General features: G+C 42.8%; 1 protein-coding gene across 1 annotated transcript in view; it reads right to left on the reverse strand.

Moving 5' to 3' along the window:
• LOC125883561 (collagen alpha-1(XXV) chain) overlaps positions 1–26199 on the reverse strand; it is a 191514-nt gene extending 165315 nt beyond the window's left edge. Inside the window, exons 1-2 of the mRNA XM_049567941.1 lie at positions 25536–26199; positions 25359–25428 (exon numbers count right to left, since the gene is read on the reverse strand). Coding sequence (XP_049423898.1) covers positions 25359–25428; positions 25536–25832 — 367 coding nt within the window. The 5' untranslated portion in view covers positions 25833–26199. The remainder of the gene's footprint in view (positions 1–25358; positions 25429–25535) is intronic.
• Positions 26200–26554: the final 355 nt, after the last annotated feature.

The raw sequence follows: 26554 nt of genomic DNA on the forward strand, positions 1-26554 counted from the left end.
CATAAAAACCAATAGTCCAAAACCACCCAATATTCCATACACAATTATATCATACAGAAAATAGCAGCAAGTCATCATGTTTTTTAAAGCTGAATGAGAGAATACTTGGCATTTTTTCCTGATGCATGACTGAAAGATACCCTGTGGAGTCATTGACCACAAGTTGCGGTATGGAGCAATGTTTTTATGAGTTGGTCACCATATTCTTTGTTTGCTCGTACGTGTGCAAACCACTACACATGTTCTTGCCAGTGGTTTCACATTATATTTGCAAATATCTCATGAGGAAGGAAATGTTTTCAACATGTTTCTTAGACCTTTGGTTACACAAGCTGAATACAAATATAATTTTTGTGCATTTGCAATAAACATCCACCTTTACAATTTAAATCTATCAGAATCGTGGTAGCTTCATTTTCTCTCAATTAACTAAAAGAATACAATTACAGCACCACTCTGATTTACTCAGCATGAACAATCGTAGTCGACAAGAGAGCCACTGCACTCTCTCAAGCTCTGATAATTATAGTATCTAATACACGCCTCGAGTTTTAAAGTTATACAGCTGGACTACATTCCAAGTACGAGCCGTGGGCTTGTGTCAGCTTAGTGGACATCTATCCCCACCACCACCTAATTTTAAGGAAAAGGTGTTAATCCTCCATCTTGGCAGGCGCATAGATACATTGGAGATGTGCCATGCTAATCCTCCATTTAATGATTGCTAAAGTTTGTCCTCTTCTTCAGGGAGAGCTAATATTCTTCTTCAAATATTTGCTGATACATGACCCCACATACCAAAATTTAAATGGGATACTTAAATTAACTGTATGCCTATAAAATAATACTTGCTTGATAAAATTTAAGTGTCTGACAAACCTTATCGTGACTATATCAGGAAATTACATTGTGAATAGTGACGGATCAAAAGGCTTAAAGGGTAACTTCAGTATTTTTTAACCTGGACCCTATTTTCCTATGTTTTTGATCCCACTTGACTAATGGCAGCAACATTTTTCAAAACCAATCCAGCATTGAGTGACAGTGCTGCAGATGACAGCTGCAAAATGGGCTCCAATGTAACCAATTGGGGCATTTGTGCACAATCAATTTTTGTCCAACAAAAGTGTTTGTTTTTGCCACCGACAGGTTCAGATTTTTATTCTAAGTGTCTGAAAACAGTATGGAAAGGATCGCTACAGAGTAAGACGTTTTTGTAAAAGAGTAAGATCCTTTTTGTTTAACCAGAAACAGCCCCAAAATTGCTATCACCAAAATCACCGGATTTAAATAAGCATGTATAGAGCCAGTATTTTTTCACATCTAACTAGGTGAATTAAGGGTTTATTTCAACCAAACCAGAGCTGGTGAATAGTAGAACTATGGAAAGACAAACTAAAATGGCTTTTGCAAGTTTCATTTTGTTTCTGTCGACTTTGAATCAAGTGTGTTTTAAGACTGTAAAATTACTGCTGATTTAAATGGTGGGTTTGGCAATGTCAATTTCAGGCTGTTTACTCTTTAACAAAAAGCCCCCTATTCCATAATGTTGTCAGACACTTAAAATAACAATCTGAGTGCCACTGATAACCTGCGGTGGCAAAAAAATAACACTTTTAGATTTAAATTGACAGTGTGCAACCCCAATTAACGTTACATTGCAGCCTGTTTCGCTGCTGCCAGCTGCAGCCGTCTCACTCATTACAGGACTAGTTTCAAAAACTGTTGTTCCCATTAGTCACACAAACATGAGAAAAAAGAGTCTACATTGAAAAATACAAAAGTTACCCTTTAAGTGCTCAAATTTGGGTGCAGAACCACAAAGACCATTTAAGTCAAATTTGTTCAATTCAATACCTATGTTCAAGCTGGTGAAGGAGCTCCATGATGTGAGCTAGGCCCTTTCCAACACTTCCAGCTTGCTAATATAAAATAAAAATCTGTGAACCACAGCTGGAGGCCTCGTAACCATCAGCAATTCCTCAAAGGAAGCTTCTGGCTCACTGTTATTTCTGAGTGTCATTTCTTTCCTGAACAGAGCCTCTGTTGTTTTCAGTGACATGCGTGGTGCGCCACATTCACTTAATGAAGCATGCTGACTTCCTTACTCCCCAGTGTGCCTGCACGGCCTCTCGGAAGACTGTGGAGTGTGAGGAGGAAGGAAGGAGGCTATAAAAGGACACTAAAAAGACTGCAGCGCAGGAGAGTCGGCGAGCGGTGCCCTGCTTGGGCTTGTTTACCGCAAGCTCCCGATAATGTGGAACCTTAAAAAGCTCAAATGTGGCTTTGCATGCAAGAAGGTGTGTGAAAACCAGTGTGGCACACAACTGGACCTCTCTGTGCCTCCCCAAGTGTTAACCAAAGTCTGTGACTCATGTGGTCTGTTCACAATTGTATAATTGAGTAATAGCTTTCGAGAGCCTGTTTACTTTAGGAATCTGTGCGCTGCTACATTTTCCAACATACTGTAATCTTTTATCCCCAATGCGTAATCCTCTCTCAGTGGTGTCTCTTTGCTTTTCTAGAGGCATATTACCAACCAATCTGTGCCTCCTTTAGTAAATTTACAGAAACTCCCCCACTGCAAATGAGGTTGTGTAAACCTGAGAAAAAAAATCCACCGCGATGGTCTGTGATGGAGTCAAGACACTGTCTTGTCCTGGAGCCCTGTGAGAGGATGGTTTCAATGAGCAGACAGGAGTGCGAGCAGCGGACCACATGAGAGAAGCCGTGATGGAAACCCCTCTGCACACACTGCAAATCAAAGCAAAGCCATGTAAGTGTTTTTCCACACACTTTCAGGAGACAGGGAGGGGATGGACCCAGACACCAGCGCAGTCTGTCTTGAAATTAAAATGTGCGCTCTGTGTACAAAAACAGAGAAATGTGATTTCTCATAGCAGGCAGGTCAAGAAGAGAGGTGCTGCAGACAGAGCATTGCTAATAAAATATATTGATATTATTTAAGAGAGACTGACAGATTAATATTGGTTAGAGATGGACGAGAACACTAGACCAAAGGTTTTATGTAAAGAAGATTACACTGGAAGTACAGCTGATGTAGGTGAGGTAAACTCCAACAAAGAAGGTTCAATTTATGCCAAAGAGTTGTAGCAACTAAGCAAGCTTAAAATGATTAGTCTGATTTAAAGCTGTTTCTCACAATGCAATACCAAAATGTGGTGTGGGCACAGAAAATCATGCAGTTTTCCACATGATAACTATACACACCGAGTCTGTTGCAGTAGGCTATCCACGTTGCCGTATTCCAACTTCTTGAAAGTTAAATGAGGCCGAATGAGTTCAAATAGTCCTACAATAGTGCTCGAGTCCATCCACATAACAAAAAACACATCCAGACAGAGAATTAAGGGACTAACTTTAACTAAGCCTACTTAATACTACTTGGAGCTCAAATTTGAGGCTAACGCTAGTTGTTGTGGCTAATCCCGTTCCATGACCAACATATAACATTAGCAAGCTGTTGGGCGATCTCAAGCCATATATTGTCCTTTATTTGGTTGTACAGGTAGTCATCACTGTGTTTAGTATTGGAGTACAGTTGGGTGTTGTGAAACCACACTGATTTTCATTGCCCCATTTTGGCAGCAAGCTAGCATGACCTGGAAGTAATGTATCAGTTGGAACAAAGGGTTGTATTGGTCAAACGTATTTGCGCAGGCAGAAATCCACTGAAATTGAGGTCCGTCTGATTATTTTTCTTATGCCAGATGTTCTGAAAAAGTGTGCAAGCATTCATAAGAACCCACAAAATCAGACTGGGAAATTTCCGTGCAAATTTTTCGGACAGATATCCGTGCGTGGTGTGAAACGGCTTTGAATTTAAAGTCTTAGCTATTGCTTCAGTTATGATAAAATTAGCTCATAGGATGTGAACATTTGACACATCATTGTAATGCCAGATGGGAGGATAAATAAATAAATAAATAGATAGATAAAACAAGGTTAGATTTCACATTAAACATGGTCTTTAGACCCATTGTTTATTAAAAAACAATTGTCTAGTGCAGCTTTAAATGTTCTGTTCACTGATGTTGGCGCTGAATATGAATGGGAGCAAAAACATTATATTCCCAACTTTTAAATTCACACTACTGCCACAATATTCAAATAACTGCAATGAGGCAACACACAATTTATCCTAAATACATAGCCTATAGAGAGCTAATTCCACAGAGTATGACAAGTGTGTAACACCAGTGCAACTGTTGCATATAGCATCTCCAACGTCTCCTGGATTCATGGACAAGCTTGCTTCTGTACAGCCGGGTTTTTGATACAAAAACAGGGCCGGCTTTGATACCGAGTGCAAATATTGACTCCTCCTGGACGATTTCACCGCGGCCTGGGGTTGAAGGGATGCAGACCTCCCCTGCTCCCAGGCCTACTCCCCACACCTGCTGTGGCTGGCAGCCTTATTTACACCGGCACCCATTGGAAATGTCAGTATGAGGCGCAGGCCAGCCCGAGATGCACAGGGCTCATAGGTACACACATACACAGTCCATACATATAGACACTGACACACACTCTTCTCTGTTTCATCTCCAGCCCAGGGTTTTTGAGAGGCTGACAGGGGCTGCTTTCTTGGCGAAAACTAGGAGCTTTGCCAGCAGTCTGTCTAACTTGAGCTTGAATTTCTATACGCACACACATACACTACACACACAACAGCCAAACAAGCTACAAGACCGAACTGACATATTCAATATTTTAAGACATCAATATCAGGCCAAACCTGACCTGCTTCATCTCTGCGGCAGTTTAGAGTTTCAGAGACTTCTAATGGATGTGGCGAGCGCAGGTAAAATCCCAGCGAGCTAGACAATACCCAACATTAAAGTCACACTGCTGTGCTCACTGGAGAGAGAACACACTAACACGGGGAAAATTGCTCAGAATGAAACCTTTGCAGGACTCTGACATTTTGTCACAGCAGATAAAACAGCGTCCCATTTACCATCATCAAAGCATGCTATACAGAGAAGGCACAGTATACTCTCAGAGGGCCTGCTATTTTCATGAACCATTTAATGTGGCCTCCAAAGACATTTATATAATTTATCATTCTGAAGCGCCACAGAAAACCCTTTAGCAGAGAAAAAAACCCTGTTTGTTTCCTGTTTTTTCCTCCAACTTTGAAGCAAAAAAAAATCCAAATAAATCTTTTTTCTGAGGCCTGTTTGAGGAGGGATTCAGTGACCTGGACCTCCTCATGGGGAATCCGTATCAGCAGCACACACACAAGCTGCTGCGCTTAAAACAAAGTGTTTTTTTCCCCCCACCCGTCTTTTCCTACATTTGTCATTGCTGCTTAATTTTGGTCACTTTTTTGTCTAGACCAGTCGATAAATCAAGTCAATAGCTGTGGACCCCAAACAGCTTGCTTTCCCCATGCTCCTCTCATTGAAGCTGCAGAGAGCCTGCAAGCAGGATAAAGAGGCGATTGGACGGGGCAGAGGAGGGGCCGCGCTGGTAGAGGAAGGGATAAATGTCTCTGTGAGACATAGATTGCTTGTAAACGACAGCTTTGCTCCCGGTTGAAATCAAACAGCCAGACGGGCCTTCTATACAGTGGCTGACAGTAGCAAAGTGGAGCGAATGGATTTTTGAGCAGATAACCCCCGTCAATTAGAGAATATTTTTGCAAGGACTCGTTCTGAGCCATCATTGCAAGCATGGGGAGATCTCATTTGAAGAGTGCGGAAAGAGGGGGGGGTGGAAATCCTGGCAGCCCGAGTGCAGACAGCAGCACAAAGAGGCGATTTGAGTGAACAATTATTAGGCCGCACCAGACTTGACTGGTTTGTGTGCACATGGGAAATTCTTTAGCACATGGCAATTAAACACGGGTGGGTTGGGAAGGGCCTTGAACATGACCCAATTTTGACATCAAGAGGTGGCAAGCAGTGCCTTGATGATGTTTTGGTGACTTTGGCATAACCTGTTTTACAAGCAATTTGCCTCATTTTCAGACTCTTCCGTTTTGGCCTCTGCAGTGTTGATGAAGAACTCTGAATGCCATAACAAGTTTTCAGCACAGAGATGCACATAATCCTTTTTCCCCAACTTAAGTTTTATAGATATTTTTGGGCATAATTAGTGGGTTGATTGTACAGGATTTTTCAGACACACATGTAAGAGATTACATCTTATAAGCACAGATACGCTGTAAATGTCTTGTTTTTAATACATATCTTAAAGGAATAGTTTCACATTTTGGGAACAGAGCTGCAGTCCAGTCGTTCTTACTTGCTGGTTTGCTTGCAGCCCTTTTCGTGTGATAGCTTTCTCTCTGGAGGCCAAAAGTATTTTAAAGAGATAGAGACCCTGTGCTGTAACTTTTTTTTTTTTTTTTTAATTACCCACGACTGCATAATGTGCAATCAGCTCCCATTCCAAATATTTTCATCATGTCTTTACCCATCTCCTCCAGCTTTGGTTTTGCCCCTAAGAGCCACTCACAAGCATAACACCCACAGAAATATAGACTAAAATGAAAGAATAAATAAATTATGTCAGATTGAAATTTGTTCTGCGTTGAGCACAAATTATACATCTCAAACTGACTGCACTGACACCAGATCTGGTGGGGCATTAGCAGTCTTGGTGTGAACGAGGGAAGTCGTTTCTCCACTTCCTCTCGTGTTGACTTTGGCCAGGCCACGCTAATCCGAGAACAGGCTGGAGGGGAGCAGTCTACCTGGAGCGGAGTGTCAGCAAACTATAAAGAGAGAAATGTAGTACCAATCCATTTTTCTTCTCTCGTAAGCCCTCGGACGTCACCCTTTTGCACTTGCAGCCAAGGTTTTGTTTCATTATTGGAGGAGAGACAAATATAAAATGGGGGGTTTTGTGCTTTACTGCATTCTGGTGATTTTTATGCACCAATTTGTGCCTTTTTTGCATCAAATTATGGTGTTAATGTCTTAAACTTTGTCAAAGTAAAAGTCCTCTGTGACTTTCATGTTTTTATTGGGGAGGACAAATGCACATGTTCAAAATATTGAGGGAGACGTGTCCCCTGCATCCACCCTGAAATCTAGACCTATGCTTGCAGCACATCTTAGCCTCTGTGTGTGCTATTCTGACGAGCCAGCAGCAGCACGTAACCACAAATAAAAAAGAATCCAAAAACTGTAAAACACTGGACCACTGATCTCCATCCAGCTCACTGCATATGACGACTGAATGCACAGAAAGCTATGCAGGCGTCTTCGATAATAATGCATTCAGCAAGGCCTGCTAGTCTAAACATTGTGCCCAGTGCAGCAGGGTAGTTTGCAACCTAAAACTCTGCAGCTTTGACCTCTGTCAGCGCTGCGCCCTGCCTCAGGCGGCACCTCTCAGAGGTAGCTTCATATCCGGTGCACTGACTTTGTCTTGCCTTGCCACCACCACCAGTACAAACACAACTAAGAAGCCACAACCACATACGTCAGTGAACCCAACACAGAGGTTTTAAAGGGTGGTGATGAGTACCAGCCATCTTGGTGTACTCACTCTATGATGAAAAGCCAAAGGACTTTGCCGAGTGTCCACTTGAGCAGCGACTGGCTATGTGAACTATGTCATTTCATTCAACTAAGCAGCAGCATTGTCCTAAACTGCAACTGGAGGGATCTAGATTTATGGGTATGACATTCACAAGCAAGAGCGCCTTACCTCCTGCGGGACTCTGTATTTCTTTAGTTTAAATCTTGAGTTGCACTGAGTTATGTCGTGTTATTCCCTGTTCTCACTCAGACGAAACCTACACCCTCGTATTATTGGGACCTGACATTTGCAGTAACGCAGATGCTTTGCCAGCTCCTGCCAACTGACCTCCACCTCAAAGCTCCAAGTTCATAGGTGGGATAGCCAATAGTGCATGAATAACTGCTTCAAGAATAACAAGTACACGATCAAGTCTATATTACACCGGGGAGCTGACTGCAAACCCACACGTGTGCAAGACTTTCCCTCTCATTTATTATATTACATAAAAGGAAAAAGCATGTTGAAGCTGACAGGGAATGCATAAGGCTGAAATCCAATAGTCAATTTGGGTGTCAGTATGTTTATGAAATGCTCTCTATTCCTTAAATTGATGTTACACATGCATTTGGCACTGTGGGGAAAATAAACTAATCTGGTCACCATCTTACCCTGGGCACCAGAAACACTGTGGCAAGTTCAAACTGCTGGCATGTCACGTCATATTGAATCAGCTGAAACGTACGTCATGTAAAGTCATGTCTCTTCTCCATAATTTTTTCCGATGGCTATTTAAAAATAAAGCCTCTAATGCTTAACAGTGGCAGCAGAGGCAGGGAGAATGCTGGGAAGGTAATTTGTTTTGAAGGTCAAGGGCATGGTGATGGATCCCTACTCATCTTTTACTGTTTAGCACTGAGAAAGACATAATCTATACCTGAAGCACTTCCAATCAGTCATGCTGACACTCAGTATTATCTGCTAAGAGGGAAAGATCACCTACGACCATTTTTTTCCCCCAGAGATTGACAATAAGCGATAACCTTGACTACACACACCTCTAAATTCAAGCCCAATCCCATTTCTTATTTTTGCCTCTACCTCGCCACATTGCCCCTGCGAACAGAGTTTCCAGGGGTAGTGGTTGAAATCTTCCCTATGAAACGGTACAACGCTCCTGATATTTCACTGGTAGTCACTGATGCTGGAGTTATTTAAAAAGACGCTGAGTGTTGCCCACTGCTGTCTGCAGTGGGGATTTCTCTTGTGTGGGCTTTAAGCTTCCTTTGTGGTTCTCAGAATGCTTGTGATTTGCTCTAAACTTAAGTTTAGTCATAACATAAACAAACTGTTTCATCACCAGGCCACTGGCGATGATTTGTAGGCTAGCGTTAGCAATCTGTGTCCCTACCCTACCAGTCTGCACTGATATTAGAGCAGCAGTAACAGTACAGCAACTTCGCCGCTGGACTTTGGTGAAATTTTGGTCAGCATATGCCACCAAGGGGGAGGGGCAGGGGTGTAAACGTAGACAGTGCAGACAATGCAGTTGCACTGGGGCCCATGGGATGTTCGGGGGGCTTACGAATGACTCAGATTGCCACCTCCTGCGACACTGAAGTATGTCAAAATGCAAAACTGTCATGTACAAATCAGCAATGACAATGTAACATTCGCTGGCTAGCCGGTTAGCAACCAAGAGTTTGGCATATTAGTGATTTCTTTTGTTAGGCTTGTTATAAAGAAAGGACCATAATACATTGAAACAACATTAAATAAGACAATACGATGGCTATCAGAGTTCTTGTGCCTCTGAAAAACCTCCATTTGGAGGGCCATGTAGCCCTTACAGTTCACCCTACTCCTTTATCCCAACCCTACCCCTATGTATCAATGTGCACAACGGCAGGGTAAGGGCCAAGGGGTTGGGTCAAGGAGTGTATTGGGTGTAATGGTGGCTGTTTTTGAAAAACCACCAACTCTCACTGTGGTTTGCAGGGATTCATTGGGTTTGACGATCTTAATTTGCTGCAGCTTCAGCCCATCCATTTGCTCACAACCTGTGAAAACACTCAGGGGGCCGTACTTATGAGACAATAAACATTTACAGTGCGTTAAAAATTTTAGGAGCGCGGATGGCTCCAATCAAGCAACTGACTTTGTGCAATTTATCTTTGTCCATCAACGGGTGCCACAGATGGCTGCTCTAGGGCACAATCTAAACTGCCACCAAATCAACTGTGAGAGCATGCATTGAAATATACTTGAGAAATATATTTCAACACTTGCAGTCAGGTATAAGCATTGAATTTCCAGCATGTGTTGAATCTATCTGTTGCATGCTCTACCTGAAGCACCCTGCAGCTGACACAGCGGGTGGTAAGTGCAATGCTCTGCGTGAAATGAATGGCACATCCAGCTCAAGGCAACACTGCCAATCTTGTTGAGAAGTAAAGTTTGTATTTCAGTAACAAGTACAGTATGAGAAGTTCCCTGCCGAGATGTGAAACTGCTTGAGATAATAGTAGCACGGCTCATGGGAGGCGGCTCATTGACCTGGATTCAGACGAAGCCTTGCAGGATGTCACGTTGATTGGTAGAGAGAGGTAAAGAGTTTTTATATGGAGGGCCACTGATTGCAACGTCTGTGTTTCAGAGCACTATCACCATTAATTACATTAATTTGGCAGATGAGTTTGCCCAAAGAGATGTATGCTCTGCTGTGCTACCTGAAGACTACAACACTGCCAGCCACTATAAGTTAAATATAAGGGTTATCTGTTACATTTTTACCAAAGATACATGACACACGAAGTTCTCAAACAGTGCTCTAAACTTTGCCCAAACTTTGTGCGAGGATGCTGGAGCAGATATATTATCACAAAAAAATCCATAGTTGAGATAAAGCGCATACAAAAACAAGTAATCTGTACATTACCACAGCAGGGAATTTGGGTCATGTCCTAAAAAAGACATTAATATAAATGAATGCGTTCATGGAAGCACTAGAATGAAGAACACTTCAAAGGCAACTTTGCCAACTTTTTTTGTGCACGCATCATTTGAATGTCACATTCGGCATAAATGATCATTATACTGTTATGTTTCCACGGAAAATGTGTAAAATATGTATGAGGTATCCTGATTTACAATCTCACAACATTTCCCCTCAGTGTGCCTAATTCATTAAAAGCTAACACACACCAGCGCACGGATGCACACAAACAACTCGTCGACCTCAGAGCGAACAGCATGAATCCAGATGAATGGCATTATCAACTGAGATAATCTTTCTTCAACTGTGTGCACTGGAACACAGAGGAAAAAAACACCCTTAACTTTAAATCAGTAAAAGTATTTCAACTCTTGTGATAAGTTGTTTGTATAAACACTATTCAGCATCAAGAAATTTTTCTGGTTCAATTGTGGACTCAGACCACATGACTTGGACCCGAGTCAGACTAGAGTCACAAATTTCATGACTTTAGACTTAACAAAACTGAAAAGACTTGCAACTCGACTTGGGCTTTGACACCAGACACTTGTGACTTCACTTGGACTTGAACCTTTGACTTAAAAGTACATTAACATTTATCTTTTTATTTCATTAAAGACAACATACAATACAATATCACAGTGTTTTTGATCTTAACTCATAGCTGACAAACACAATGTTGACACTGCTTGACAGGCCTGGTGTGCCTAGTTACTGTTGCTAAACTATGATTGTACAATCGCCGTTGGGTCATTACTTTATATCTCCTACTCCTGTTTTTACCTCACCAATGCATGCCTAATCTTACATAACCATAATCTACTTATCGGAGTAATAGCAGGCCAGAATAACTTGGTTTCTACAAAAAGTTCTCACAATTCAAAACTGGCCCACAAAAGAACAGCAATGAATTATGCAGACAAGCACAGTTCACATAGTTATTATGCGACAGCGTCACAAACTAGTGCCTCCATCTAAGACTAGAAATTAGACGAACCTATTTTCAGGCAGCCATACGGAGCATCAGCGCCGTTTATCAAGCTGTCGAAAATTACAATTTAACCAGCCGTCTAGCCTGCTTGGACCATATCAAATGACCGCTCAATTAAATTAAAGTGCATAGGGTTGTGTGTCTCACCGCTGGGTTTTCCAGGCCTTAACTGTGGCTTACACAGCTGTTTCTACCCTCCTCATCATCAGATACAAGGGGAGGGGCCCCTGAAAGGAACACTGTCTGTGCTACGACCAGACCATGAGGCAAACCCTCTGCATATCGATCCATCTTTACTGACACAGTGCATGCATGTACACTCCCAGGTACGTTAACTTGGCAGGTTGCCACTTCCCCGGGCATCATGTTGTTTGTTTGAGCCAAATTATTTGATTGCATGTTCTAGATTAATTGGATGCCAAAGGGAAAAGAAAAAAAAGTATTCAGAAATATTGAGGAAAATTACCGTTACATTAGGCTTAATTAGAAAACCACACTCCACACCATTTTTAACATCACAGCTTGTTGTGAAAATTGAGAATGAATGGCTTCAATCCATTTGTTTCATGCGTTCACCCACTCCTAATTTAGAAAATTAAATTAACCAAACCACAATATCATCAGAAACCTTTGCCACTGGTAATAGATCAGGTTACAAAAGCTGCAGTGAGGGACTGTCACGCATGGCTGCATGCATGTTTCTGTGGCGCTGGTGTCTCCACATGTGTGTGAGCGGGATCATCCGCGAGTGCATATTTTGTGATACAGTTGTGTCCAAGGGTGTGTGACAGCGTGTTTGTGAGTGCACATGGGCTCAAATGTTTGCTTGGTGTGTTTATTACCCTCTCAGATCTGCAGCATGACTCATATTTCATGTCACATTTAGCACAGCTTCGAGAAGGAAGAGCCGGCTGGCAAAGTGCAAGTCCCCTGGTGAGTGGTGGTGAGGAGGGGGGGGGGCATCGAACAAGCCCACAAGATCTCAAACAAGACATTCTTGCATCTCAAACTGAACAGTGAAAGGGACAGTGAGAGGGAGGGGAAACAAGTGGGTCCCCTTAACTGATAAACACACTGGACATCTACTGGTGTTTGGCCCAGCGGACAGGAAACACCAACCGTCTGATCCAACCGTTTGGAACGTTTGGTTTTCTTTGAGTCCAGCCTCCTGGTGGCGCCCCGGGGAAGTCTGGGAGTATACATCATCTGGCCAGCCGCTGGGCAAACCCCGCTTGCCTCCATCACTTTTTCCACTTTGAGAAATTGCCCGAATCCCTGCTGCCTTTGGGTAGCTTGAGGGCTTGCTTGTTTTTGCTTAGACTAAATGGTTTGAAAACTGAAAAGAGGGCACTCTGAAATGTTAGCTCTAACAAGTGCAACCACTGTAAATGCTCCCTAAGAATTACTGTCCGTACTGTGTTAGGTGTGGATTGATATATCTGAAAATGAAACAAACAATAATGAAATAATTGCTATTTCAATTTAATAATGTCACTCAAGATAATTCACCAGGGAGATTTGTAGTTAGGGACTGTACAAAAATTATTTGGGGTGTCAGAAAAGGAAAAATTAATACTATCATTTTTAATTAAAAAGTCATCAACTTCATAATTTTTAACTTTACTGACATGTCTTTAAACGTGTTTGTTGTTTCAATTTTCCCTTGTGATATTCATCATCTAAAAGAGAGGTCAGATAGCATGAAAAAGATGGCTTTCGTGTTTTTTTTTATCATGAGACATTAGGGTACATTTGAGAAACACAAAATATGTGGATATTATAAATGAACTGTGACTGAAATTTGTCTCTAGGAAAGAGCTTGTATGTTTTTTTCACAAGCGTATGCAGTCAACACAAGCCAGAGCTGATTGCCTGGGCCCAGCTCACACATTAAGTGCACATCTGGTCATTTAGTAGCTCATGGTTGGTATATCATTATCACTAAATGGAAAGTATGTTTGGGCTAATTTTCACTTTGTATACAAGCATTGATGGTGTGCATTGTAATGGTAAATGGTAAATGGACTGCATTTGTATAGTGCCTTTCTAGTCTTCCGACCATTCAAAGCGCTTTTACACTACGTCATATTCACCCATTCACACACACTGGTGGCCAAGGCTACCATTCATGATGCCACCTGCTACTCAGTAACCATTCGAACATACTCACACACCAATGGAACAGTCACCAGGAGCAAAATAGGGTTCAGTATCGTGCCCGAGCGCAGGAGTCTCTAACACAGCTGTCAGTGATGTCAATCACTGCTCAACAACAACCGTCAAACTGTCAAACTAGGCAGGGATGATGATGACATATCAAAAATTCGGTTACTGCATTGCATTCTCAATGTTTTCATAAACATATTTTAGTGTACTGTTTAGCTGTAAAACGAGAACGTTGGTTGATCGTTGGTGCTTGGTACTTCAGTATCCAACATGCCAGCTGGGTCATAAACATTTAACAGCTAAACAGTACACTAAAATGTGTTTCAGAAAACATTTGAGGCAAGAAATGTTTGAATCTCGTATTTGAACAGCACTGCCTAGTTTGACAGCTTGAACAAAGTTTGCAAAGTGATTGACATGACTGACAGCTGCGTTAGAGTCTCCTCAGCTCTGATTGGTTGTTACTGACTGTGCCATGGTCTGATTCTAGTCTTGCCATTAGAAGCAGTATGAGGAGGAGGAGGGGCATGATTTTTTACAGACGATCTGTCTCATTTACTTCTTTCAGAATATAGTGACAGTTACAGTAAATATGCAAAAGTTAATGTCAAAAACGTTACCAGCTGTAGCTTTAATGGTTAACCTGCACCAATTCCATACTGTAGTATTGTTGCGTGATATTGGGAAGGGCCTGCTGCTTTTACTTTGTCAAAGGGAGGATCAAATGAAATTATTAATAACACTTGGCAGAGTCTTGAATTTTTAAAGCATGAAAAATAACGTTCCACCTCTCCCCAATAAAATGAAAAATAATTTTCATACAGTCCCTTGCAGGGTTAGGACCAACATGAGAAATGACTTAGTGTCAAAGTGAGCTGTTTTTGGACTTAAGAACTGAACATAACATGAAACAGCTCCAAGCTGATGTTGCCCTCAGCCTGTGGACTGACAGTAAATGATGCGTACACACATATAAAATAAACAGACTCAGCAAACGCCTTCCATGCATTGTTTTCAAAAATAAAGACATCTTTTTTTAGGGATGCCCATGAATGGTGGCAACAGAGCCATAGTTTGCATGTCAGGCGCATGCACGTTGGCAAAATTACAGCTTCCTGCCGTGGCATGTCCCAATGCTTTTTTTTTTTTTTTTGCACACCAGCCTGTTTTATTTGTAGTGCCTGTTTCTATTAGGCTGATGGAGTGCAGAGCAGCAGCATCTGTGCCCCTAACCCCCCATCCTCCATGTCTGCTCGGGCGAAGAGGCCTGGGGCACAAAGCCACAGGCGGTGAGTGGAGGGAGGGGTGTAGGAGAGCATGTGGGGAGCGCCTCAGGGGTTCCTAGTTCTCTTTGCTTGTCTGGAGCCCAGAATTTCTATGACACGGGTGAACGCTGGCATCGTCGTGCTTTGCTGGTGATTTGAAATTGATGACAGACACTGGAAAATCATTGTTACGTTCAAGACGAATGAAAAAAGAATTGTTTCGAGGAGACAGGCATCGGGGGCTTAATTGCCTTCTAAATCAGAGAGCATGTACAATGTAGTTTGCATCATGCCAATAATGCTTCACAGATAGGAAATACTGGCTATAAATCAAAAGTTTCATTAGGGGACCTTCAATAAAACAGGCTGGTACAAGAAAAGGTGCCCCGTAGAGTTTTCTTGTAAACAAACAAAAGTCATGTTTGCAAAGCCACTTCTTACATGTTTTAAATGATACAGTTTTTACATTCCTGTGTACCAGCTAGCATTCTTCTTCGCTACCTGTGTTGCTGTATTTTTATGATGTCTTCACATGTTACTGCCACCTGTAGGTCAGCGGTATAATGTGAACCCATTGACAGGAATGTGATAAACTAACAGCTCCACAGCACTAGCAGGTCAAAAACTTCACAGGGAAGCTTTAAGATGAGATGAACATTTCAGCGGCCACTGCAGTCACAGAAAAAAAATCACCATATTGAACAGTAGACCAGCTGTTCCACATGGGTGCCGCAATAGAAAGAGTCTCCCTTGTCTATTAAAGTCTCTTTGAATATTGGTGGGCCAGGGGATGAGTATGTGGGCTCGTGAATGGAGGGGTGAACTGAAGCCATCACAAAAGAGACTTCAGTAGGAGGATGACGGAAACTTGCGGTCCGGTGTCAGAGGGCACCCGGCGGACAAGGCAGACAGTTTGGCGGAGGATTTGCCACCCAGCTCTGACAGAGGAGCTGTGGATCCTGGGAGGAGCAATCATCAAAGGAAAGCAACAGCAGCGATTCCCCATCCCGCACTGGAGGTTACGGGGCATTGGAAGCAAGGGTAATGTTTTATCACCCCCACTATAAAGTGATTCTTAAAGGTTCAGATACTCAGCAGGCCTGCTAATGCGGTGTGTATTGATTCTTCACCTCAGTATTTAAACAACAAATTTGCTTCCATTGGCAATAAAAAGGCAACATCTACATGAGCAAACAACATAGATACACTGCAAAGATCAGACCTTCCCTCAAACATGATCCCTGAGAAGATACACAGAGGACCAAGAGAAGTTTAAATGCAAAAGGAAAAACATTCAACTGTAACCATCCAATGACAAAGAGCTTACTGAAGCCCTATCCTAACAACCCAATCACCAGAAAAAATGTTGGCATTCTACATTTCTGCAAACCACAGATATGTTACATTTGCATGTTATTGTGTTGCAGATACATTGAAACCTTTCATTTCAACAACACTGTGGTTAACGTGGGATTAGGTTTGGGCACAAAAACCACTTAATTATGATGAGAAAAAGATCATGATTTGGCTTAAAATACCCAGTGGCTTTCGTGCCACTATCTCAGCAAGAAAAGCAGTGGTGTTTCAGCTTTTTGTTACACTTTCCCGGCAGGAAAAAACAGTGATGTCTAGATAAAAAACAACCGCTTTTCATGCCACTATCTTGGCAAGAAGAGCTGCACTGTCTCTATAAAAAACAACCACAGTTTGTGCCGCTATCCCAGGAAGACATGCAGCCATGTCGTGCCATTGTCTTGGCAGAAAAAACAGCAGTGTCTTGTTAAAAAACAACAACTTTCATGCCACTTTCTGCTGCAGGAAAAGCAGCAATATTTCAGTGAAAACAATCTCGAGTGATGGCTAAAAAGCCTCTGGAAATGTAACAATTGCTCAATAAACGTAAGTCTTTCTTCTCAAAATAACAACCACTTTTCATGTTACTAACTCGTCAAGACAAGCAGCAATGTCTCGGTAAAACAACCACTTTTTGTACCCCGTACTTGGTCCAACAGCCCATTGGTCCGACATCCCATAAGTCTGATGGTCCGCGGTGCTGAACAGCTCCCAGCAGGCGTATTTCTACCTTGACGGTGCGCCGCGACCGGCTCTGGGTCAGCTGGCAAAGGCCTGAGGCGGAGCAGGCTCACAGCTTATGTGTTTGCCACTTTCTTTTTCATTTTAACCCACACCATGATCTTTTCCTGACCCTGACCAAGTGGTTTTTGTGCCTAAACCTAACCAGACCTTAACCACAGGGCATCATGATGATTTTGGAACAACAGGACTTCGGAACAATGAGTTTAATATGGTCGGATCAATGGGCTGTCGGACCAATGGGCAGTTCCCAGGAAAGGCAGGGATATTTCAGTAAAAACAACCCTGTGTGGTGGCTAAAAATCCACTGGAAATGTAACAATGACTCGTTAAACAACAGTGGTGTCTTATTCAAAAACAATCACATTTCATGCCACTGTCTCGGCAGGAAAAAGCAGCAATGTCTCAATAAAACAACCACTTTTTGTGTCCCTACTGCAGCCGGAAAAGCAAGGATATTTCAGTAAAAATATCCCCCTGTGGTAGCTAATAAGCCCCTGAAAATATAACAATGACTCGCTAATCAACAGTGGTGCCTTGTTAAAAAACAACCACTTTCATGCCACTGTCTCGTCAGGTAAAAGCAGCAATGTCGCGGTACAAATACCAATTTTTGTGGCAGGGATATTTCAGTAAAAATATCCCTGTGTGGTGGCTAAAAATCCGCTGGAAATGTAATGATGACTTGCAAAAAAAGGGGGAAAAAAAGGTTTTGTTGGTTTTTGAGCTTGGCAGGCGTCTTGCCTAGATGACACTCGCCATCTCCTGATGACAATGTTAGCTCATACATCCCTTTAAATAAAGTTGATATGATATGTATGAAACATGCCAAAGTTAAAGCACTCATGATTTGCAGAAACATAATATGCCAACATTTTTTTGTAGCAATTCGGCTGATCCCAATGACCCAAAACCACACTTGAAAAATGTTGCTCCACCTTCAACAGTTTGAATGTCACTGTCCAACCTCATGCTTTGATGATGCATAAAGTGCAGTGAACCCTACAGGGAGAACATTCATTCTCTTACAAACGCAGGCTATTTTTGGGAGCAAATGCTTGTCAAACAAAAACAATTATTTTATTCATTTGTGGGGTGTGCCGTTACATTGCGGTGATGGAAACCCCTTCATTTAACTCCAAGTAGTAACCGTAGGAGCCAGCCAAGACAGGATCTCCAAGCTTCCTACTTTATTCCACACAAAATGACGATTGGAGGATCACCGCCAGGAAATGTTCAAGGACACATGAGACGAACCATTAGGCACCAGCGTTTTTCGATTCTCCTCCATTCCTTTGGCCCAGGCTGTCCCCATTCTCCCAGCCTGGGGTGCTTCAGTCTCCAGCGGAGTGCTGTTGTGACATCGCTCATGTAAAAATCATGTCATCTCCTCTCCATTCAGAGTGTCCCCTCAGGTTAATGTATAGTAAAAAAGGAGGAAAAGTGTGCCACCCTTTCAAAGCCCACAGTCATTACCAGTGCTTTCAGCTGGCATGCCTCATCATCTCCCATAAAAACCTGCTGTGTCAAAGGTATAAAGAGACCATCTGTGCTATTTCCAGCATCCTGCCCTTTATAATAAACCTTGTGTGAGAATTGAAAATTAGAGCAAATGCACCACTTCTGATGATTCACTGTGATAAATCACGTCATGTTCATTTATTGGGGCCGATGTAAAATCAGAGCTGAATGAGTCGAGCTTAAAGCAATCCGTGCAAGATGTTATTCACCGAGCAGAGTACATTATGCTCATGATTTACATGTAGATACCCTTTAAGGCAAATTAGGAGCAATCAAAATCATAATTGCCCATCCACTGCTGCCTCCAGGCAGGGCTTCCAGGGCTCCATCTTTTGTCTCCAGCCTCAGTCGCTCACAAAGGCAGTCTAACCTGACTCACCTAACTGAAAGCAGCTGGCTGCAGTGGCTACCTGGAAGTCTGCTTAGCTTTACCTCGCACTCTGTAATTACATGGCTATTAGGGCACCTCCCAGCACCAAACCACACAGAGGGCCAAATTCAAAAGCTGTCAGTGATTAATTACCAGTTGCCCACTGAGTTGAGGATATCTGAGGGGATTGGCACAACTGTAACTGTATCAGACCACTGGGATTAGACACTTTGTAGGGCGGAAAGGGGGAGTGGAGCCCAGCTTGGCCACAAGGAGTTGAAAAGGAGTGATTAGGTTGAGAATTTTGCGGGCTGGTGTGTGTGTAGGTTTGCCTCTGCTGATGTGAATGAAATCAGGACTTGAATAAGCAAGTCAAACATATATCGCTGCATCTGCTTCTGGTTTGATTTTTTAAAACTTCAGACATAACAGCCAGCTGATATGACCCCGCTGCTGCCCCCATGCCCGTGACAACCAGCGTTGGGTGTTTAGTGGGGAAAAACAAAGTCCCGCACGTTACAAGTTGTATGCACTTTGGCTGGTGTTTAGCTGCCAGGCTTTTTGAAGCGTTAACTTCGAGAAATGCTGCAGAGTGGGGAAAGGGGGGAATAGGGGAGGGGGGTTTGAGGTGTATGGGTGAGTAAACAGGGAAAGAGCAAAGCACCAGTGCTTGCTGACTGCACATTTTATTACAGTCCCATTAAACAACAGGCCCTGCTTGGAATGCAGATCCCAGGGGAGGAGAAGGTACACACACACACACACACACACACACACACCAAAAAAACCCACAAAAAAAACAAAACAGCCAGCCAATGCTGAAACAATTATTAGAAGGAGACTCGCTTCATGGTGTGGCACAGTGAGTGGGTGTGACTTCAGACATTTCACACCAACTTGGTTTGACGGTTTCGCTTCTCCCCGTAGACACGAGACTATACTATTTACACCGAATGTATGGTGTAAAAACTGTTTTTCAGACTTAAGGTGCAGTCCAGAAAGACTGACAAGGGATCATCATGAAAATGTGGCCTCGGGTCTGTGCTTAAAGGAGCACGCCACAATTTAGCATTGCACTATATTGGACTCAAAGTTTAGTCCAACAGGAAAGAAATTTATCAGCATCAATGCAGCGGAACCAAGATGTTGTCTTTTTTTATTCTGTGCATTCTCTTTGCTGGTTCCTTCATTGCCCGCAGTGAAACTCAACCGCCAACAGTTCAGTTGCAGATTTGTGTTTTATGCTAGTGGTGCCCCATGTAGCCTCGAGCCGCTAGCCTCAAGCGGAGATGAAGAGCAGCCTACAGAGGGCCCAGACACACCAAACTGACATCAAAGAACTAGTGGCCACGAAAGCCGACTGTTGCGTTGTCTCACGTCGCCTGTGTCTCGGCCAAAAAGTTGCACTTGAACACACCGCAAAGATGACAGCCAACTAGCATGTATGTTCTACGCCTGCGTCCATACCAGTTTGTATTCTTTATTCAAAAAGGGAAACAGGAAGACCCACAGGGTGAATTCAAGATGCTAATTAGCCAGTGCTAGCACATTAGCACAACCTGCTGTTGAAAAAACAAGTGATATTTACCGTGCGCTAGTAAATAACACAAACGATTATGAACCATTTCTGCTGAAGAGCTCAAAGGCTAAAACATAGTCTTACCACATACAAGAAGTTTGTTTCGATCTCACGCCCTCTTGACTTAGGTCGCTTGTTTGCTTTCATCACTTCCGCTTCTCTTCTCGTAAACTGAGCTGAACTGATAATCAGAGCGATGCTATTCACCAACAGGTTCAGCCAACGAGTGTCAACTCGTGCCAACAACGCAGGAAACACCACAAAAACTGGGGCAACAGAAGCTCAGCAATTGCCCGATATTGACCAACTGTCTAACGCGGTGTTTCAGGGCCCTTAAGCTCACTTCCTTTCAGCTCCACACCCCCAGATTTCTTCCGTTCTAGCTACAACTGATGAATTCATCAGACTTTGCAGAGCTTTTTTAAAAAAAAACAAAAAAAGTCAATATTGTATTATTGGATCATCAGAATCAGCTGCATTCATCCCCTGAGCACAGTGAGCGTCTGTGCAAAATTTCACAACCATCCATCCAATAGTTGTTGAGATATTTCAGTCTAGACCAAATTGGTTGACCGCCCAACACACACTGCCATCCCCAGAGCCATGATGCTCGCCAAAAACAATCTCAGGTTCAGACCCAATTACAGCCAAAGCGTGAAAATGCTTTTAGTCACTCAGAAGCTAATAACTGAGTGCTAAATGACAGCAATACCAGACACTGTTAGAATGATAAATCACCCCCAAGAATTACACCAGCATGAATAAAATATACTTCAACTCCATGACAGACTCTCACTGATAAAGATGGTACAAACTTCCTGTGATTCAGAAACAACCTATAAACTATCCCAAAGCTATGGACCATTGCTCTGTCTTTGCAACCACTCCATCTTCTTTGACAGCAATAAAGTGAAGACTGTGAAAAGCACATTACGGCCCTCCCCTCAAAGAAAAAAGAAGCCACATCTGAGCCACGGGCCGTCTCCCACACAGAAGAGAGGATAAATATTGAGTGGACCCATTCAGCATTCATATGAAGATATTTGGCCTCAGTATGTTCGGAGTTGCATGTGTAGTACACTACTGCATGATTGTTACAATATTAAAACACACTACAGTTTCTTCAAAGTGTACCGATGATATATGTTTTTACGTAATCGTAATTTAAAAATCAAAAAAGGGATAAATACTGGACATGAAAAAAAATATGTAATCACATTTGAGAGTGCCAGTTTCCAAGATGGAGCTCGGTGCCGCCTCGGTTTTAGCGTCGTCGCGCTTCATTTGATGTGAAATGTTTTCATTGTTTTATTTCTGCCCTTTGCAGAGATGTGGTGGGAGAAAATAAATAGCAGACATATGATAGGGATTGAGAACAGAGAGCAGCGTGATTGTGAGAGTCTCATTATGGTTAATACTTCCAGTACTTGTGGCTCATTAATTCAGGCATTTCCACTCAGCAGATGACTCATTCGCAATTGATAAACCACTTGTGAAAACTAAAAAAACGTGGCTCTTTCATTTGGGATTATTACTTTCACCACTCTTGTTTCTTCTTTCACCTCTGGCTGATTATGATAATGATCCTTTTATTGTGTTGCTGTATGGATCTGGTAGGTTTGCCCCAGCAGAGGGGTCAGAGTGAAAAACAGAACAGTGCCTGGCATGAGTCAGGATTCAGCATCCTGCCCAAGGACACTTCAGTGCTGCAGCGCAGATGCTTTCCGACACCTGTATTGTCCGTCCGAAAGATCCAGCCACGAGGCTCCTCTGCACAATGTCACAACACTGACCTTCCTGGAGAGGTCGCCGGCAGTATGTTCACACTTACTGTATTACATTCCCAGCTGGAGTTGTCTGAGGCTGGGATGCAGACAGATCCCTCTGCATCAAACTTTAAAAAGTTGTGAAAACATGTCAGCTTCCTGCAGCGCAGGGCTCAACGGTGCAGTCACACAGACAGCAGTCTACCAGAAACAAGCGCAATGTTCACATGTGCCTCACTGAGAGCACATGTGTTATACCCATGTACAGTGACATGCTATTTACAAATGAAAGATAGTGCGCTTCAATCTGATTTCAAGGACTCCTTTTATCCAAATTTAGAGGATCCTGTTTGACAAAGCTTTTATATTCTGAAAACAGATGATAGTCAGTGACCTTGTGGGCTTTTTTGAAGAATACTTCAAGAAATCCACATATCCTTGCTGGCCCAGAAAACCATGTATCTCAAAAATTTCAACTTTTATGAGCTAATAAATCCATCCCTGTTTTCAGCTTTGTAGCAATGCATTTTTCACTTACACCAGTTGGTTTTTAAATGGTGGATTTATCTTATCTTTAGACACAAAATGTGTGGTTTTCTTTCAGTAGGGACTATATGCTAGTCTTTTGGCCTACACAAAAAAACAAACATGCTATGCACTATTAAAGTGCACTCAGTAGGGTGCAGATTGCCGCCAAGTGGCCAAGCGGCTGCCCGAGCTGTTCGCGGCCACTGTAGACTTTTCTTGTTATTCCAGCGGACATGTTCCAGAAGCTCCCAGAAGCTAAGAACAGTATGCGCCTTGTCCATTCTTTAAGGAGTCGTGGCATGACAAGCCTTTTAAGGGCGTTAGCTTTGTGTATGCAACAGTACAAAAAAGTAGGACATCAATAAACACAATTAAAATGGAACAAAAAGACCTAGATAGCCTACTTACTAACTGATGTTAGGAGCACAAACATCAAGGAAAAATAACCAAACCTACACAATAGGACAGCTAAGGGTGCTTTCACACCTGCCCTGTTTGGTTCGGTTCAATCAAACTCAAGTTTGTTTGCCCCCTGAGTGCGGCTTGTTTGAGCAGGTGCGAACACAGCAATCACACGGGTGTGCACCAAAACAACCGGACAGAGACTTTCTTGAAGAGGTGATCTCGGTCCAATTACAAATGAACTCTGGTGCGGTTCGTTTGTGGTGAGAACGTGTTCCGACCTCAATCCGAACCAACTGCTTGGGTTAAACATGAGCATGTTAAACAGTCCTGAAGGATTATTAATGTGCACCTCTTCCTGTACTGCCTTAATATGCACATTCAGCACATCCAATGCACCAAAACATTGTTTTCTAGTTGGAGCCGCGCCTCGTTTTCAAACTGTATGGTTTGACTAAAATGAACAATGACAGCAATATAGTCCACGATGACCAGCGCTAAAATCAACCTGCGTAGTTGTTCCTCCATTGTGACATTAGAAAGTGTCACCGTTATCTTGCAAGTGTACTCTTCTTCAACGTTTTGTTTACTTCCCGGATTTGTCCCGCATGGAAATTCTGACCAATCAAGAGCAGCTTTCTCACCTCAGGCATATGATGTGGTCCACTTGTAAACGCTACCGTGAGAACACGAACCAACTCTGGGCAATTATGCAACTTTGTAACAAAAGTAGTCCCCGATTGGGACCAAAGCAAGACAACTCTAGCTCTGAAAGCACCCTGAAACACTCTGCTTCTGAAACTCTCCCAGTTTGGTATGACGTCATGCAGAGGACAGAACAAAATAGGGTCCAAGGTGGACCGCAAAGAGCATCATCTCCTAGCTCCCTTACAGTCAAGATTGCAAACAAAAATGTGGATATACTCATCTCAAAATGAGCCTAACTTTAGTGTACAAAAACATGCTGGTTATGGAATTAATCTGCAGATGCTCCAGTTAAAAATTAGACAAAACTTTTTTATGGATGTCAGTTTTTGAGCCACAACAAAGGCCAAAATGTGACCTGCAACAGATGGTAATGTTTACCGTTTCTAGCTGAATAAATTTCTGGAAAACTTGCAGCCCCTACCAGCTGTTTGAGAGGAGTGAGGTGACAGCAATCACTGACAGTATAGAACTGTCAAACACATTATGAGAGCTCATTGAGCATATAGTCATGCATGTACCCACAAAATATAAGGCTGACTGGCCCAGTAGTTTGTGAGATTAGCTGCAGCCAAACAGATACACACACACTCACTAATGCACGACCACACGCATGATCCCCTCAAGGCTTATGTCTGGTGGAAATGAATATAATAAATGCAGACTGTGTTATGTCCACAGCCCTTAGCTGATGTATAACAACAGCAGCAAAACATTCTTCATAGCCTCATTGAAATTTCAACTGCACAACCATCAACTTTACATCAGAATTAAATACAAGCTTGTGAGGTGCAATTTGCATCCATATTGTCAGAAAACACCTGCAGGGTTCTTTTATACATTGAAATTATGTCTTTAATTTCTCATTCTTACAGGAGCTGTCAGTCACATGTTCAGGAGCAACACTGGCTGTTTTCCCCCAGTAATATTTGAAAATGATGCACAATAGAAAACGCTTTGACACAATGTGATGGTACAGCTCAAATTGTGCAGCATTCTCTCCAACATCCTTGAGCAACATCTCAAACACTGGATGCACCGACTAACCCAACCTTGACTCCATCCCAAAATGATCAGAATGCCGCGCCACACTGGAGGAATAAATGTTTCCATCTACTGGTGAGAGATGTGAATTTCAGCATTTCTGTTTCCAAGTGGACAAGTGTGAGCAGACAACATCACAAGTCAAACAACCTCTCAGCACTTCTATGTATAGGGCGCTGTTAAATACCTCTCTTTCTGTTAAGTGTAATGGCCAGTCAGCTGTCTGCATCCCTCACAGCAGAACCTCCCCAAACTATCAACACTGTCCAGGCAAACTGTCATGTGTCATCGGTTTCAATGAAAGAAACTTCCATTCATTCTTACATTAACTCTGCTGTGTGAGTCAAACACAAACATGCTTCAGATGCAGCGTCTCACACACCAGCAGACAAACACATGTCCAGAATGCACTGGGAGGAAAGAAGTTTTATTTACCTGGAGGGCAGCTGCATTCAGGTGATGTTTGTCTGGCAGTCCGAATCTTGACAAAATTTTCATAGGAGCGCTGAAATTTTAAAAGAATGCCATGTTTATTTAAATGCACACATTTCAATAAAATTAAAGTATCTGGTGTAAACAATTAACAAGAACAAGTGCAAGAGTCAGTCTTACCTGAGAGAGCAGCTCATCCACTCTTTGCTCAATCAATGAATTAAAATCATCCATGGAGTAGCCAGGGGCATGGATAAAGGGGTGCTCGTCATTCCCACTCTCCAAATCCACAACCCGGCTCTTGATATCAGCTGTGTTAATGCTCAGAAGAATGCAAAAGGCGATGGACGCCACTGAGCATAAAGACGAGATAATGTTCAGCACTGTCGTGCGGCAATACTGTCGCTTCTGAGGCGCCACTTCTTTCTCCATTTTTTCCACGCACTTAGATGCTCCTCTTGCCTCCGCGATCTCCATTTAACTACAAGTACGCGCGCTTGTTGGGAGCAAACTGCATCTGGCGCGGAGTCACGAATATATGGCACACTGTTCTGCGTGTGTGTGTGTGTGTGTGTGTGAGAGTGTCTGGAGAGAGTGCGCCTGCGACGCGGCGTTCACGTACAGTGACTTTGGTGGTGACAGCGACAGATAGATGAGTGGCGCTCCAGCCAAAGCGAGCCCAACCTGTGCCGACGGCTCCTGCAAAACTTGTTGCACCGAGCTTCTTTTGCACAGTAGTCTGCTGCTGCTGCTGCTGCTGCAGAGGAAATTGCTATAATGCACAATAAAGTAGAAAGAGAGGCTGGGGAAAACGAAGGCAGCGCGCATGTAGTGGAGACAGCATTAGCGCTCGGAGCTTTACCACGGCGCAGGCATGCTCCCCCTCATTACGGCAACAACACGCCTCCAATCTGTCCTGACTGATTAACATAATTTATTGACCCGCTCCTTTTGCGCTCTTACAGTGGAGCACAAATGCCATTAACTGACATGAAACGCAGTTGCACTGAATTCCTCTCACATCTCCGGTTGTAGAATGCTGCGTAAAGAGGCAATTAGTTGCATTTTGGTGAAGTGTGCTTCACTGTAAGGGCGCTGCAACACAGCACACACGTTTCACATAGTAAATCATGTAAGGAATCATCGTTTTTAAACTTGAAGAAAACATTTTCTGCAAACAGTGCATGGTTTATTGTTTC

The sequence above is a fragment of the Epinephelus fuscoguttatus genome, linkage group LG23, assembly GCF_011397635.1.
Source record: "Epinephelus fuscoguttatus linkage group LG23, E.fuscoguttatus.final_Chr_v1".
Classification (NCBI taxonomy): Eukaryota; Metazoa; Chordata; class Actinopteri; order Perciformes; family Serranidae; genus Epinephelus; species Epinephelus fuscoguttatus.